Here is a 14,956-nt window from a genome sequence, read left to right on the forward strand (position 1 = left end):
ATTTTATTGAGTTAGGTGTTTTTTTTTCTCTCTGCATTGCCCCACATTTAACCCTGGGCGAAGTCGCCTGGCGTCAATTCACGCGTGTGCCCCGCGTGTGCCTTTACTGATCCGGGTCTTTTCCTAAGGAACGTGTTACATGTTTTTCCCTACACATTTACGAACATGCGTTCAGACTATTTAGATGATTTTGCTGCTATAAATGTCCAAATGATAAGCCACTTTGTTGAGCTATCATTTGTGGCCTGGTCGCGTTTGAAAAATATGTTAATACCTCCAGTAGGCTTGCCTGGTATGATGGGGATGGTTTAGTTTTGTTTGTTTAACTTTCTTGTATTTTGCACTACTATCATGTTTTATTTCACAGTTTGTTGTTGTGATGTTCTTACCCACTGGACATCTGTGAAAAGGAGCTTCACAGATCATCGGATTCCTCCCGCAGTATAAATAAATATTCTGATTCTGCAATTGCCCGCCAGCCTATAACACCTGTTCATGCATCGTGGTGGCCAAACCAAGGACGGTCCTTATCCTCCAAACTCAAACCCCGCTGAACTCCCTGGAACCTGACAAGATCGGACCACATTCGGGAGTGGGGGGGAGGGTCGGTTTCAGCTCTGGCAACGAACGCGTATCTCGTGATCAATAAGAGCTCCAGGCTCACCGGGTAGGCAGTTGTTGTGAGAATGTATCACGTGGCCAATTGTTAACAAACGCAGAGCAGCAGGCATGCAGGTGGCACACACAAACAAGCAGCTGTGTGCACACACACACACACAGAAGACAGGTACAGACATTAAAAAAAGAGACAAAGATCTTCCCTCTAGCCTGTAGTGCTGTTTGATAGCACTTATGAAGGCCAACACTGCAGACGAGGGAGTGGTGTGGCGAGAACCTGCCCACACGTGCTGATGTTTACACACCACACCGGCTACTCGTTTACGGCTGAATTGAATCGGGGAGGCCCAGGATTGGTTCAGATACGGTAGTTGTCAGTGACAGAGGTGTGGACTCGAGTCATGTGACTTGGACTCGAGTCAGACTCGAGTCATGAATTTGATGACTTGCGACTCGACTTGGACTTGCATAACAATGACTTTGTCCCACCTATGAGATGTGGACTCGAGTCATGTGACTTGGACTCGAGTCAGACTCGAGTCATGAATTTGATGACTTGCGACTCGACTTGGACTTACATAACAATGACTTTGTCCCACCTCTGGTCAGTGATGATGCTGGCCGCGAGCTGGAATCGAACTCGGGTCCCCCAGGTTTGTAGTGTGGCCTTCTAACCACTAAGCTATCGCTTCCCACTAGGCTACCACATTGACACACGCATACTTCGGGTGGCTAACACAACAAACAAAAAACCCGTATCGGTGTGGAGAATATAAGTCTAAAAACGAATGAGCAGATAATACACGTTCACCAATCTGTCTCTCTGCACAAAATAAACAATTTAGTTTTACACATCTCATCAGCAACACGGCCTTCTGGCGATGAAAACATCTGGCGGTTGACCAGCATTGATTTGAGCAAGTCCGACCCTGCTGATGGGACACTGCCTATCGGAGCTGGTCCGGTCTGGTATGGGTCGCCGGGCTCGTAACAATGGCTGTGGTATATTTCGATTTAAAGCTTTCGTGACTGCAGGGATTCATTTTCTTGGTTCTTTCGGTAAAGTCACGTAGAAGGGAAGTAATAAAATCATTTAAATAAAACCTAATAAAATAATTCTCACGACGTTTCGGCCACAACGCAAGCAGCCGTCCTCAGGTGAGGACCAGGTCTGTCAGGGGACACTTCCCCCCTTCCAACCCAGCTTAAATAGACGCTCCAAGCGTGGTGGTGTTTCATTCAGACGCCGTCTCCCTGACAGACCTGGTCTTCACCTGAGGACGGCTGCCTGCGTTGTGGCCGAAACGTCGTGAGAATTATTTTATTATGTTTTATTTTAATTATTTTATTACTTCCCTTCTACGTGACTTTACCGAAAGAACCAAGGAGAAAATGGCTGTGGTAGCAAGCGGCGCACCTTCTCGGCCGCAGAATGAAGTCCCTGAAGGTGTAGGGTCGCTCCCTCGACGGGTCTTCTGTCTGCAGGGAGAGGGCATTTAGAGGTTCGCGTTCAAGACGACAGCGCGAGGCCGACCGAGGGCACGTGCGAGCCCAGGGGTCAGCAACCAGCAACATCAAGAAGAGACTTTTTTCATTAATTCGACAAAAACTCAATATTTTAAGAGCCGCGATGCATGTGGATACGAGACGGTGGTCAATCCACTGATGGACGAAGGCCTCCCAAAAGCATCGCCGTCTTTCGTGGTCCTGCGATGCAACAATACATCTGACGCAGGGCTCGGCAACCAAAATAACAAGAAGAAACCTTTTTTTTCGAATTCGGTAAAAACAAAACCAAAAACCTCAACATGTTCAAGGGCCGCAATGCACTGTGTGGTGAACACGAGACGGTGGTGGTCCTTGATGAATAGGCGTCACGAAGCAGTCGCCTTAACGAGCCGCTCCCACCCCGTGCCAGCCTGAACCCAATCTGTCGAGGCCTACCGAGGGCACGTGCCAGGCTGACCCAACCTGTTGTGACCGTTCAAGTAAAAATAATTTTTAGAAAACTGGTGGACAAGGAGGAGGAGGAGGTTTTCGCTGGTGTTTACGCTCCACTGTGTCAGGGCAGCGTGGACGCCGAGTGACATGCGGTCGTTTGGCGCTTGATTAAACGCGATTCGAAGTTCTTGCGTAAAGCCACACCCGTGTAGGCGAGTCTCATGCGGCCAGAGCAGACTTTGGTACCGCGAGAAAGTGCCACATATTTAGCCAGGCTGTGTGTATGTGTGCGTTCGCGACGAATCAACGTGGATTTTGCGCGAGCGTACATATCGCATTGCGATTTAACAAGCAAGTTTTCGTAGCCGCTTGTAATCCAAGCGTGCTTTTTCCAAATTGGGCCTCACCTTGAGCACCACGTCTCTTAAGACGGAGTGGACAAGGTCATTGCAGAGTGACTTTTATCAGAAATTTGAAAATGTTTGGTACAACTACATTTGTGCCCATCTCAGCTGGTAAAAAAAAAATGTGGGTATTGGCCCATAGACTAAGAGTGATGCCTGTCCTAATCAATAATCTTCAGCCTCAATGAGGGTTGCTCGGATAGATAAATCAATGGCATTACGAATCAATAAACGTGCAGCGTTCATAAATAACAACGGTTTGTTACGAACACATGTATTCACGGACAAATGTATTGAAGGCCAAATGTATTTAAGAATGTCGGTTACGTAACCAGCAAGGTCCGGCTGACTGTCTCTGTCGAATGCTGGGTGGTGTGCAGTATCAACATCAAACCCTGGGGGCACACACCTCATCCTCTCCACGTTTACCAGCCTACTCCATTCCAGCACTAATGAAGTGTTTACAGACAACACGCGTCTCGGGTTTTTTTTTCCGCTCAACAATAGCCCCCACTTGTGGGAGAGCATTGATGAAAAGATAAGACACCTTGTGTGCGAGTGTGTACACCCGTGTCCCGTGTGACGTTGCTAGAGATTCAATTTAAGATAGAAGTCGTATCTGTGGGCACGGCATGGCTGGGGAAGAGATGGGCTCATGTGGTACAGAACAAGAAGGATGTGGAGGGAATTGGACTTGTTGATGACCGGCAAAGCGGTGTTAAGATCGGCCCCTGTGGAGCAGGCGGCTCGTGAACGACACGACTGGGCAGTCGGAGGCAGTCGCTCTCCGGCAAAAGCGGAGGGCTCACAAGGAGTAGGTGGCACAGTAGGGACCACAAGTGGAGTATCTTGCCAGTAATCGCAGTCAGTTAACCCATGACACCCAGTGTCCGCGACCTCCTGCCAGCGAACTTTCGATTTTAAAAGTGGTGGCCATCAGAGGGCACCGAATCTGGCACAAGCGCCATGGTGATGTCACCGCCACTTTAGTGGCGAACTGGCGGCTGCTGTTGTTGTTGTTGTTTGCGGTGGTGTCATCAGATGTAAACATGCAGAGAGCTCATTCACACGAAGACTGAGATCTTGTGTACACGTGTGTCAGGTGTGATCGCTCGACACATCATCGGGCTCGTGCGGCTTGCAACCGCTTAAGTTGGAGATGCACGGAGGTAAAGTGGGAAACGTGGAAAGACGAAGTAGGGTGGTGGTGGTTGCGGTGGTGGTGGTGGTGGTTGTGGCAGTGGTGGTGGTTGTGGCGGTGGTGGTGGTTGTGGCGGTGGTGGTGGTTGCGGCGGTGGTTGTGGTGGTGGTGGTTGTGGCAGTGGTGGTGGTTGTGGTGGATCAAGAGAACTGTAGTTTGAGAGATGGTCATCTACATTCAGTGACGAGGTGGAGGTTTAACCGAGCCACGAGGTGGAGATGTAACCGAGCGATGAGGTTGAGATTCAACCGCTGGAGCCAGCGATGAGGAGCGTTGTTGTCGATCGCCACTCGACGGGGCGAGACGAGGGAGGAAGGGGCAGCGGACTCACCGGCAATTGGCTGAGGGAGGTGTCCACTTGTCCCAGGAAATCATCTCGCGTCTAACGCACAACACAACGGCCACCACCGGCAGAGTCAATCTCACGACCAACACCAGCACCCGCCGTTCACCGCCGAGTGACGGTGACGTCGCCACGGCGCCTGTGCCAGGCCAGGTGGTCGCATGACACGGGAGAGGCGGTGGAACATTTCCAACATTTCAAATGTCCCCCACTGCAGCTGTCACTGTGGCAACCCTGCTCACACGATGATAGAGGTACACGCACACAGCACAGGGCTGCATTGCAGCGGAGCCTGCCTGACTGGGTCTGTGACCCTGAAAATATTTTCACACCCGGCACCCCACATTCAGTACAAATTGTTTGTGGCTACTGGTCACGTGTGACTTACTTAAGGCCCAGCACACCGCATCGAGTGTATAACTCGCTATGGCTGTGGATATTAGTTAGCCAACTTGCAATCCAGAAGTTCACCAGTTCAGTTCTATTCAACTATTTTTTATTTTATTTTACCAAGTAAGGCCCACTGAGCTATACAGCTCTTTTTCAGAAGCGACCTGGCCACAAATGATAGCTCAAGGAAGTGGCTTATCACGTGGAAATGTACAGCAGCCAAATACTCCAAACGCACGTTTCTAAATGTGGAGGGGAAAACCGGAGGACCCGGAGAAAACTTCACGCGACCACGGGGAGAGAGAGACACGCAAACTCCAAATATACAGCAGCAGGCGTCAGGGTCGGGATCTAATCCACGACCTCCTGCATAGCAGGCGAGGTAGTCAACATCTCTCTATCGCGGCGACCATTCAAATCAATCTGCCCCCAACATCCGCCTCTATCCACGCAGCAGTATAAAAGAAAAGTACACCACAATCAGTCAATCGATCTGCAGGTTGCGTGTGATGGGGTAAAGTGTGGGTACACCGACCCATCTTCCAAAGTGTCTGGCGAGAGCGAAAGAGCAATCAAAGTCCCAGTCAACGTGCAACGTTGGGCCAACGTTGCACGTTGACTGGAATTCCCTCCAGCGGGGTTCTCTCTATAGGTCCCTCCAGTGAAGTTTTTCCTGTGAGCAGTGGCGTGAGAAATCGCTCGTACGGCTGCAGTACCTCGACCCTCTTTAACAAAACGCGATACATGGACCGACCCGGCACTCCACCGGCGGTCAACGCGAGCCCAACCGTCAAAATCCCATCGGCCGAGGCGACCCCCCCCCGATGGGTCCCAACGCAACTAGAGCCCGAAGCAACGCCGTCCATCGGCCGCGTCCGCCCGCCGTGTATCTCACCGTGACGCCAAACGCTCGGTACTTGACGCGCGGAAAGCTCATCGTGGTCTATCGACCGCGCCGACAACGAGCGAGGAATCCCGACAAACGATTGAGAGCCGACGGTCGATTTAGTTGTACGCGGGCGGGCGGGCGGGCTTGAGCTAGCGCCGACAGGGCCGTGTCCGGTCACGGCAGAGACGAACCGACTCGCGCCGGAGTCGGCCCCGGCCGTCAACATCGGAGGCTGACGGCTCTCGCCGGAATATTCAACGCGAGGCTGCGTGACGCCCACGTGCATCCCGCAGAGGGCGTGGCGGGGATTAACGAGGCTTGCTGCTTGATGCCAGTGAAGCTACGGGCTTGTCCCATGAGTCTGGAATCGTCGGGGAAAATTTAAGATTTCATATTTCCCTGGTCATGGGATAGGAAATCGAGGGCCTGTGGGATGGCCAGCGAGAAGCCCCGATCTCACACCGCTGGGTTTTTTTGTTTTATCTCTGGGGGTCAAACTTGAAGGCGTTGGTCAACAACGCAGAGAAAATTCAGAGTGTTGAACGTTTGCGGCAGCGCAATATTGACGCACGTAACATCGTTACCCCTGATACCATTTACCGTGTGCCTGCTGGCTGGGTATCTCGCCTGGAGTTGTGCATCAGGAACGATTGTGGACACATTGAGCACGTTCCGTGAATAAAAGCGTTATCATTGCCCGTTTGTCTTGTTACTTTTCCTATGATTCCAGACTTATGGGACACCCTGTGTATAGGAAAGATAATATACCCCCCTACCTTCTCTCGCCTCCCTCTATGTGTCTTTGACTGCCTGCAACGTCAACTGCTGTGTTGTTTTTAAGGTCACAAGCTGTTGTTGACGATTGTGTTGAGTTTACTTTTTTTTGCGACACATGATTATGACCGATCAGCGTGCCATTAATTCGCGTCACGGATTTTTGCGTACACCTTTGCTTCGAGCTGAAGGGGTATCTGTGAAATCTATAAATGTCAAGAGAAATGGCAAAACAGACAATATGTGGGCCATATTCTTGGTTCTTTCGATAAAGTCACGTATAAGGGAAATAATAAAATAATAAAAATATAAAACAATTAAAATTCTCACGACGTTTCGACTGCAACACAAACAATCATCATCAGGTGTGAAATCCACAGCCGTGGATTTCACACCTGATGATGACTGATGATCATTGTTTGTGTTGCAGTCGAAACGTCGTGAGAATTTTTATTGTTTAATATTTATACTACTTTATTATCTCCCTTCTACGTGACTTTACCGAAAGAACCAAGAATATGAATCCCTGCAGTCACGAAAGCTTTAAATCAAAAATATGTGGGCCCTTTGAACGTCTGGGCAGTTCACCAGCATTGGACACTGCCAGGCTTGACTGTGCTGATGAGACGTTGAAGGTTGAAATTAGTCCGAGAGTTTGCTTCTGTCGAACCAATGCTGATGAAATCATGCAGTGCCAGGAGGGCGATTCGGCCGATTGGATGTGCACGTGGGGAGACAAATATGTGAAGGGCGAGAGAATTGTCCGCTGAGCTATATTAATAGGATAAAGGTCACAGAACCGGATTGTATCCGCTTCCAGAAGTAGTTCCGGATAGTTCTGAAATTTGAGTCTCCTTTCCACCCACATGCAACACGAAGATCAGCCGTATAACCTATGCCAGGGGGTCGCGGCAAACCAAACAACAACGAGCCATTTTATTATTCTAATTTGTTGAAAAATACGAAAACTCAATAACGTATTTCGCGAGACGCAATGCAACGTGAATACGAGAGACGGTGGTGGTCCTTGTTAATTACCGTCACGAAGCGGTAATTAAAGAGCCGCATTAAGCTACAGAGCTGTAGGTTATCAACCCCTGCCCATGGTAAACTGGACTTCCATGGTAAACTGGACTCCCATGGTGAACTGGACTCCCAAGAACCAAGAATATGAATCCCTGCAGTCACGAAAGCTTCTCGCAGTACAGGGGGCGATGTTGCCACGTGCAATCCCCAGCTGAGTAATTTGCAGGGATCATTTTCCAGCAGTCGGGATGGTTTGGCAAACACAAGTTACATCGAACATGTTGCTGTTGTTGCTGCTATTATTAGGAAGCCGACGAATCAGGAAGAAGCCCCGTGCGAAACATTCGGAAGAACATACAAACTCCGCGCAGAAATGCGCCCCGAGTCGGGAATCGAACCCAGGACATTCTCGCTCAGTGGTGGGGGTGGGGGGGGGTGCTCGAGTGTTGCCAACTGCGCTGCCCTGCCGCTCGTCACGGTGCGCGCTGCACGTGGCCGAGGGTTGTCCCGCAGTAGCCGCCCGTCACGCCCCATCTGCTCGCAACGCCCGTGCCGTCGTCTGTCCTCCCTCCCCGCTCTCCCGCCCTGCCCAGGGCTGAGTGCACAGGAAACGAGTCGGCTATAAATTACGCGCCGTGCCTCGCGGGCGCCGAGGTGGCAAGACCGGCATCGCTGACCGTGAGCCAGGCACATTCCTGGCATGGACGGAACGGTTGCTGCTGCTGCTGCTGCTTGTTGCCGCTGCTACCACCTTCCCACCACCCATCCCCCATCACCATCTCCACCACTTGCCACCTCTCAGCAGCCCCCCCCACCGCCCCCCCTCCCCCCGCCACCTCCACATTCCACCGCAGCCCTGCCGCACTACCGGCCGGGTTGCCACCTCGGAGGTACAAAAACAAAACAACAAAAAACCCGCGACGCATCGTGAGAAGGAGTACGTATCTCCACGTCCACGCGTCGTCTTGAGTGAGTGGGTGCATTCTCGCGCAGATGACAGCAACCGGGACTTTTCATGTCCCGGGAAGACGGATTTTCGAGCAGCTGCCTCAACATGCAGGCGATCCTGGGAAACCCAGGACAGGTGGCAACCCTGCATCTTAGCCTGGCGCTCCGATACCTGCCTAGAATCCTCGCGGAGTTGAGCACCGCGGCGAAACGCTCGCGACCCAAAGTTCCTGCGCCACCACCCGTCCTGGTTTTCCCAGGATCGTAGCTGTTTGTCGTCGGAAATCGTTTAAGTCTTTCCAGGACATTCAAATACTCGGGTCTTTGTCAGTTGCGGAAGAATCCGCCACTGATCACGGTGACTTCGGTTGTCGGTCCTCTCCCCGTTTGTAATGAGATATTCTTCTATCTTGCCGTCGAAATGTGTCCTGGTGGGTTTTTTTTGGTACCGCAGAGGTGGCAAACCCGGCCACATCTTCTGACCGTGGGTGCCAGTAGCTGTTGGCGGCCGAGGTGTTTGTAACGGGGCGCCTGTCCATAGCGTGGCACAGCGGGGGGCCCATGTCCCTATCCCTCCTCGTTAGGACGGAAGCCACGGAATTTTGGGGGTTTACCGCAACTTAATATCATCGCCCGGGCTCGTGACACGCACACACGTGCCCCCCCCCCCCCCCCAAAAAAAATAAAACACGCCAGCAACTACAGCAGCAGCAGCAGCAACAGCTAAATCCAATAGACTTCACTGACGCCTCAGAGTGAACTTCTCACACGCTCGGGCTAAAGTGTGGAAATCAGGCAACCCGCCCAGGCCGATTTTAAAAACATTAACCAGGGTTTTCACTCGGAGCTGCGTGTGTGTGCGCGCGTGCATGTGTGTTTGTGTGTGTGTTGGCCACCCAACGACTCGTGTGTCGTGTCGGCCTTCATAGGTGTATCTTTGTTTTTGTGAGTGTGGGGAGCGGTAGTGTAGCGGTTAGCGCTGCGCTACGAACCCAGTGACCCGAGTTCGACTCCAGCTCATGGCCACCAACAACAAGTGACGATTATTTGAACCGGTCTTGCGCCTCCCCTAGGTCGACTCTGCCTCAAATGAGTACCTGGTGCTGTGCGAAAACATCGCCACTAGGGAGACAAAGGCGGCCGGACGTGATGCTGCCCACTCACCCCCTCGTGCGCCGTCATAGGTGCTGCTCGCTAACAGCACTTGCCCCAACAGTCTGTTAAGGCTACACGGGCGATCTTTGTCTCTATCTTTTGTGTGTGTGTGTGCGCGCGAGGCTCTCGGACGAAGCAAGAGGCGCGCGCGGCCTTTTATGAATTTTTTCCAAGTACATCTCCTGCCGCCCTCCTCCGTCTGTAAATAGCCCCCCCTATTGTGCGCTCGGCCTGCTCCTCTGCGCGCTCGCCCTGTCACCGTCGGCTCGGCTCTCACCGCCAGCCACGGCGGTCACAACTCACGCCAGTCTCCGTCACCACCACCCCCCCTCTCTCTTCACCGCCACACGCACGGGCTGCGCAGCTGCCCATGGGCACGGCGTGCCGGCGTGAGCACCACGAACCCGTTGCGATCCCCAGAGGGCGCCGGTGTTCGATTCCATCACCTTTGCGCGGCAGGTGAAAAACCCGGGGCAAGTTTCTTCAATATTCCCCCAACCTCTGTCCGCCCGGCAGCGAGAATGGGTTCACCGCATTTGATCGATCTGCAGGCCACGTGTGGTTGGGTGGAGTGTGGGTAGTCCCCACGTCTCCCATGATGTCTGGCCAGCGTTTAAGAGGAGGCCCAAGTGCCCTCTGGAGCTCCCTCGAGTGGAGGCCTTCCCACCAAGATGAGAATCAGACTCATTATTTTATCCCGGATGAATCCGATGAGCTGCAAAGCTCTCTTTCACGGATGTCCAGTGAATAAAAGAGTCTGATTACCTTGATCACCTCCCATCATCAAGGTGCCCACCAACCCTCGGCCTTGCCGGCACAACTTGGCATCCGAAAGCTTTCCTCCGTGGCAAGAGTTTTGGCGTAGCGATCGAGCGAGCGCCGCGAGTGGTGCAAACTGCACCACGGCCCACGGGCCCAGAGGGACTCAGGCCCTGGGCTATGGGGAGAAGAAATTAGACAGTGGGCCCCATTCATTCCTTGCACCACCGTGCCAAGATGTGAATGAATAAGGGGGGGGGGGGGGCTTGTGCCAACCACACTACGCCACTGCGCCACGCACTGCCTGCCCACGGTGACAAAACTCCCCTGTTCATGATGGCATTGCCACCTCTCCCTCTCTTCTGGTTCTGCACTCAATCACCCATCTGCTCGCTCGCTCGCTCGCTCACCCACCAACTCACCCAATAATCACTCATCCCGTCGCTCACCACACTGCAGGTCACAACAACACACTCGCTCGCTCGCTCGTTAGCCACACCGCAGGTCAAATACATCTCTTCCCGCTTCTTCTTCCCTCGCTCTGCTCCACTTAGGAATTGCCTCCTCTCCATCTCTCGTTCCCAAGCTCCTACAACAACCTCGCTCATATCAAGAAACGTCTCACACCCCTCATCTATCACAACTTTCACGGTGCTGTTTATTGCTGGCCACCTTGGCATTCTGGGCCTTCCGACCTGTTCTCAATAACGTCGCCGGATCCTCGCCGACCCCTTCACCGGGTCACCGGTCCGCCCGGCCGGAACTTCGCGCCGTTTCACGAGCAGCCGTCGACATCGCGCCGTCGCAGAAACCGACGACGTGACGAGCGCGAGGCATCGCTTCCACGGCAATTCCTCATCGCACCTCGCCCCGCGCTCCTCCGCCACGCTCGGGCGCCCCTCCGCACACATTCCCCGTCTCCTGTTTCAGCAGAGCTTCCCCAAACGGCAACTGCCCCTCTCCCTCCCCACCCCTCCCCGCCTCGACTGACCTCCTGACCCCCCCCCCCGCCCCCCCGTCCCCTGCCCTGCCCCCCCGGTCCCCTCTCCCCCCCCCCCCCAAGCCCGGCTCTAAACGGAGCACTGGTCATTTAAGGTGGGGGGGGGGGGGACATGCGCTGGTAATCGAGAGCAGCGCCGCTAATTAAATAATGACCCGTGAACTAAAAGGGACACCAGTGATTAAAACAGCACCGGCGGTAGGTGCCAGTAAATAAATGGGCGCGCGTCGCTCTTTTAAAGGGGCACTGCGGTGGCCGAGGGATGCCGCGGATTGGGCGGGGAGCCCCACGCAACTTCGCGAGCTCGCAGTTGAACGGGGGGGCGGCGTAATTAATAGAAAGCCAGCAAATTAAATTCGCCTTTTTCTCAGCTTAACAGCGCCACTCATCAAGGGTGCACCGACGATTCAAAAACGGGGGGGGGGGGGTGGGGGCCATCGGGTGTTAGTGGAGCAGTGGCGAGCAATGGAACCGGCCACGGAAGTGCGTGCGCTCCAGTAGCGGACCGCGTTCCGGCGAGCGGGGACATCGGCCAAAGGCCCGAAGAGGGGGAGCCGGCGGTTGCTCGCCGCGGCCACGCCGACTGCTCGTCCACCGACCACGTTGTTTACGCGACGCGGCATCCACCTGTGCCGAGCCCTGAGCGGTTTTCTCCGGCGTCCCCGCTTTCCTCCCGCCGAGCCACACGCTCGTTGGCGCTCTTGGGCAAACATCCCGAGAGTGGCAGGGCTCTCTTAAATAGGGAGCCTTCGGGCTCGGCGAAGCTTTCCCGGAATAAACAGTCGGCAATATTAATAGTGGTTTGAAGATCTCCAACCGGAGCTTAAAAATAAACACCCCCTCGGTCAAAAGCCAGCCGCGTTGAGAGCGCATGCCGGCGTGGACAAGAGGGACAAAATCCGGTGCCAGGTTTTCCAGTCGCGCGTGATTCATTGATACTTAGAATATGAAAGCAACTTGACATGGGCTCTCGCCAGGCCAGCTCCCCTGGGAGGCTGCGTGCGTCTATCTACTGGAGAAGACACTGATGGTGAAGCCACTGCCAGCCCATTCCAGGCTATGAGTCTTCCATGCGAGCCAATGGGTCCCTATGCGAGTCTGTGGATCTCTTCGTGGGTCTATCTATGGCTCTCTATGCGAGTCGATGTGAGTAAGCGCCGATGATGAATCCGCCTGCAACGCACCATCACCGGCGCAATTTCTGCATTTGGGTCCGTACGCGAGTCTATAGGCCTCTAGGTAAGTCTGCGGTTTATGTGCGGGTCGACGGGTCTGGAGTGAGTCTACGAGCCGCCACGAAGACCGGGCACACCACGAGACCACAACGGGCGGCAATCACAACACGACAAGATCCTGCGGGCAAGAGCTCCCCCCCCAACCCCCCCCGACACAGCCCGGTGTCAACCCCGGCGCTGTCAAGACGACCGCACTCCACTCTCCGCAGCGAGCAACCGCCCCGTCGCCACTAAGCGTGTCCCCGCCGCAACTTCCCTACCTTACAGTGGTTCCGCGACGATATAACGATGGTCCCTTCCGGAGTAACGCCGCCGCAGTCACGCACGACAGAGGAGCCCTGCGCGCGGCCCCTCGCGTCCCCGCCACGCGTCACGGTAATCCGCAGGTGCGGCGAGCCCCCGATCATCTCCTGCTCCACGTGGAAGACCGGTGACGGCGGAGGGCTCGGCGAGATCCCGTCGAACGAGCGGCTCCGCAGCAGCTGGGGGTAATCGGCGCGGCCGCGCCCGACGTCGGCGGCGCGCTCGCCCTCCGCCTCCGCGCCGAGGAGCCGGTGCCCACGCTCCCCCGCGTCCTCCTGCGCCGGCAGGAGGCAGGCGGAGGTGCTGCGGCGCAGGCGGGCGCGCGGGTACGCGGCCGGCTTGCCCGCCAGGAAGTCGCCGCCGTCGCCGGATGCGCAAGGCTCGGCGGCCGGCGGCTTGTGCAGCTGCACCACGAAGCGCGACTGCTTGCCGGCGCCGCCGCCGTCCTTGGGACGGCAGGATGCCGGGCGCGTGCCGCCGGGGGCCGGGGCCGAGGGCCGTGCGGGCAGGTGGCGCGCCGGAGGGGCGGTAGCGGCGCCGGCGGCGGCGTGGCCGTCAGCCGTCGTCTGCCGCGGGCGACAGCGCAGCGGCAGCACGCGGATGCGGTGCACCTCGCCGGCGGCCGAGTGGCGCTTGAGCCGGAAGCCGTTGCCGCTGGCGCCGGGCAGTAGGTCCACGGAGACGGCGTCGGCGCCCGGGGGCGAGTCTGTCGGCGCCGGGCCGTGCTCGGCGATGTGGCCGAGCTTTGCGGGCATCTGGAACGGGGGCAAGTGGAGCACCCTGCGGGTGGAGCAGACCGCTGCGTCACACGACGGCTGCTGCTGCTGCGTCGGCTGCTGGATTGGCTGCTGCTGCTGCTGTTGCTGAGCTTGCTGCGGTTGTCCCGGTGTCGGCGCTAGCGCCGGAGACTCGGCGGCAGTGGGGCTGGGCGGCGGCGTGATACTGGGGCTCCTGGGGAAGATGAGCAGTGAGGAGCAGCGTCGCAAGCGTCCGTTCTCAGCCGCTGGCGCCGACGCGGGCCGCGCGGGCCAGGGCTCGCACGGCACCGTCACCACGCGCACCTCGCCCAGGCGCGCGCCAGGCAGCACGAGCCTCCCTCCAGGAACATCGGCGATGTCGGGAAACTTAGACTCGGCCGGGGTTAGGTCCCGCGCCTCGGTGCGCGAAAGACCCAAATCCCTCGGCGGGTCTGGCGGAGCCGCCGCCGCCGCGCAGGCGGCCGCAACCGCTCGCCCGCTCGCTCCGTCCCTATCCCCGGCGGCGACCGCCGTTCCCGCCGCCCCGGCTTCCCCGTCCGCCGGTCCGCCGGCGGCGGCGCCGTCGGCCGGGCGGCGCTGCAGCGAGATCTGCACGGAGGTGCTCTTCTTGCGGCGCGGGCGGCTGTCGCCGCAGCTGGTCGCGAGCTGCGGGATGAACATGGAGGAACTGCGCTTGAGCCGGGGCGGCTCGAGGGCGCGCGCCGACGGCGGGGGGCTGGAGTCGGACCGCGAGGGCGTGAGCTGCACGCTGGCGCAGCGGCGGGGAGCCGAGCAGAGCCCCATGAGCGCGTCGCTCGCCCTCTCGTCGCGGTCGGCGTCCGACGAGGGGTCCGTGTGGCTTCGCCCGGCCGCGAAACGCAGCCGGAGCCGCTGAGCCATCCTTCGGTTGTTTTTTTTTCGTTCACGTCCACGGGGAGGCAACGACGTTCATTAAAAAAACAAAATCTGTTTTAACTCCAGCGAGAGGAGAGGCTTCCGAGGCCAGACGGGCTTAAGCGCCCACGCCGGAGGCAGTTCCTCCTGCTCTCTCTCGCCGACGCGCTGGCTAGGGTTACATGTCCCGCACGCGAGCGCAACGCGGACGCGCTGCCGCTGGTGTGACGGCCCCCGCGCCTCTCGGATTCCCAGTGCGAGCGCGCTCGGCTCAGCGGCAACAGACACGGCAGAAATAGTCGGGGGGGGGGGGGAGGGCGGCCACCAGGGCACGGACGG

General features: G+C 56.4%; 1 protein-coding gene across 3 annotated transcripts in view; it reads right to left on the minus strand.

Annotated features, from left to right (window-relative positions):
• The window catches only part of LOC144731489 (E3 ubiquitin-protein ligase NEDD4-like), a 125,890-nt gene that overhangs the window by 53,782 nt on the left and 57,152 nt on the right, over window positions 1–14,956 (minus strand). For 2 of the 3 annotated variants that reach the window (XM_078612577.1, XM_078612579.1), the window contains exons 6-7: window positions 4,496–4,546; window positions 2,036–2,097 (exon numbers count right to left, since the gene is read on the minus strand). In XM_078612577.1, coding sequence (XP_078468703.1) covers window positions 2,036–2,097; window positions 4,496–4,546 — 113 coding nt within the window. Of the gene's footprint in view, window positions 1–2,035; window positions 2,098–4,495; window positions 4,547–5,792; window positions 5,895–14,956 lie in introns of those variants that run through there. The other variant, XM_078612578.1, reaches the window with a different exon arrangement.

Source organism: Lampetra planeri, chromosome 39 (genome assembly GCF_965212315.1).
Source record: "Lampetra planeri chromosome 39, kcLamPlan1.2.h2, whole genome shotgun sequence".
NCBI lineage: Eukaryota > Metazoa > Chordata > Hyperoartia > Petromyzontiformes > Petromyzontidae > Lampetra > Lampetra planeri.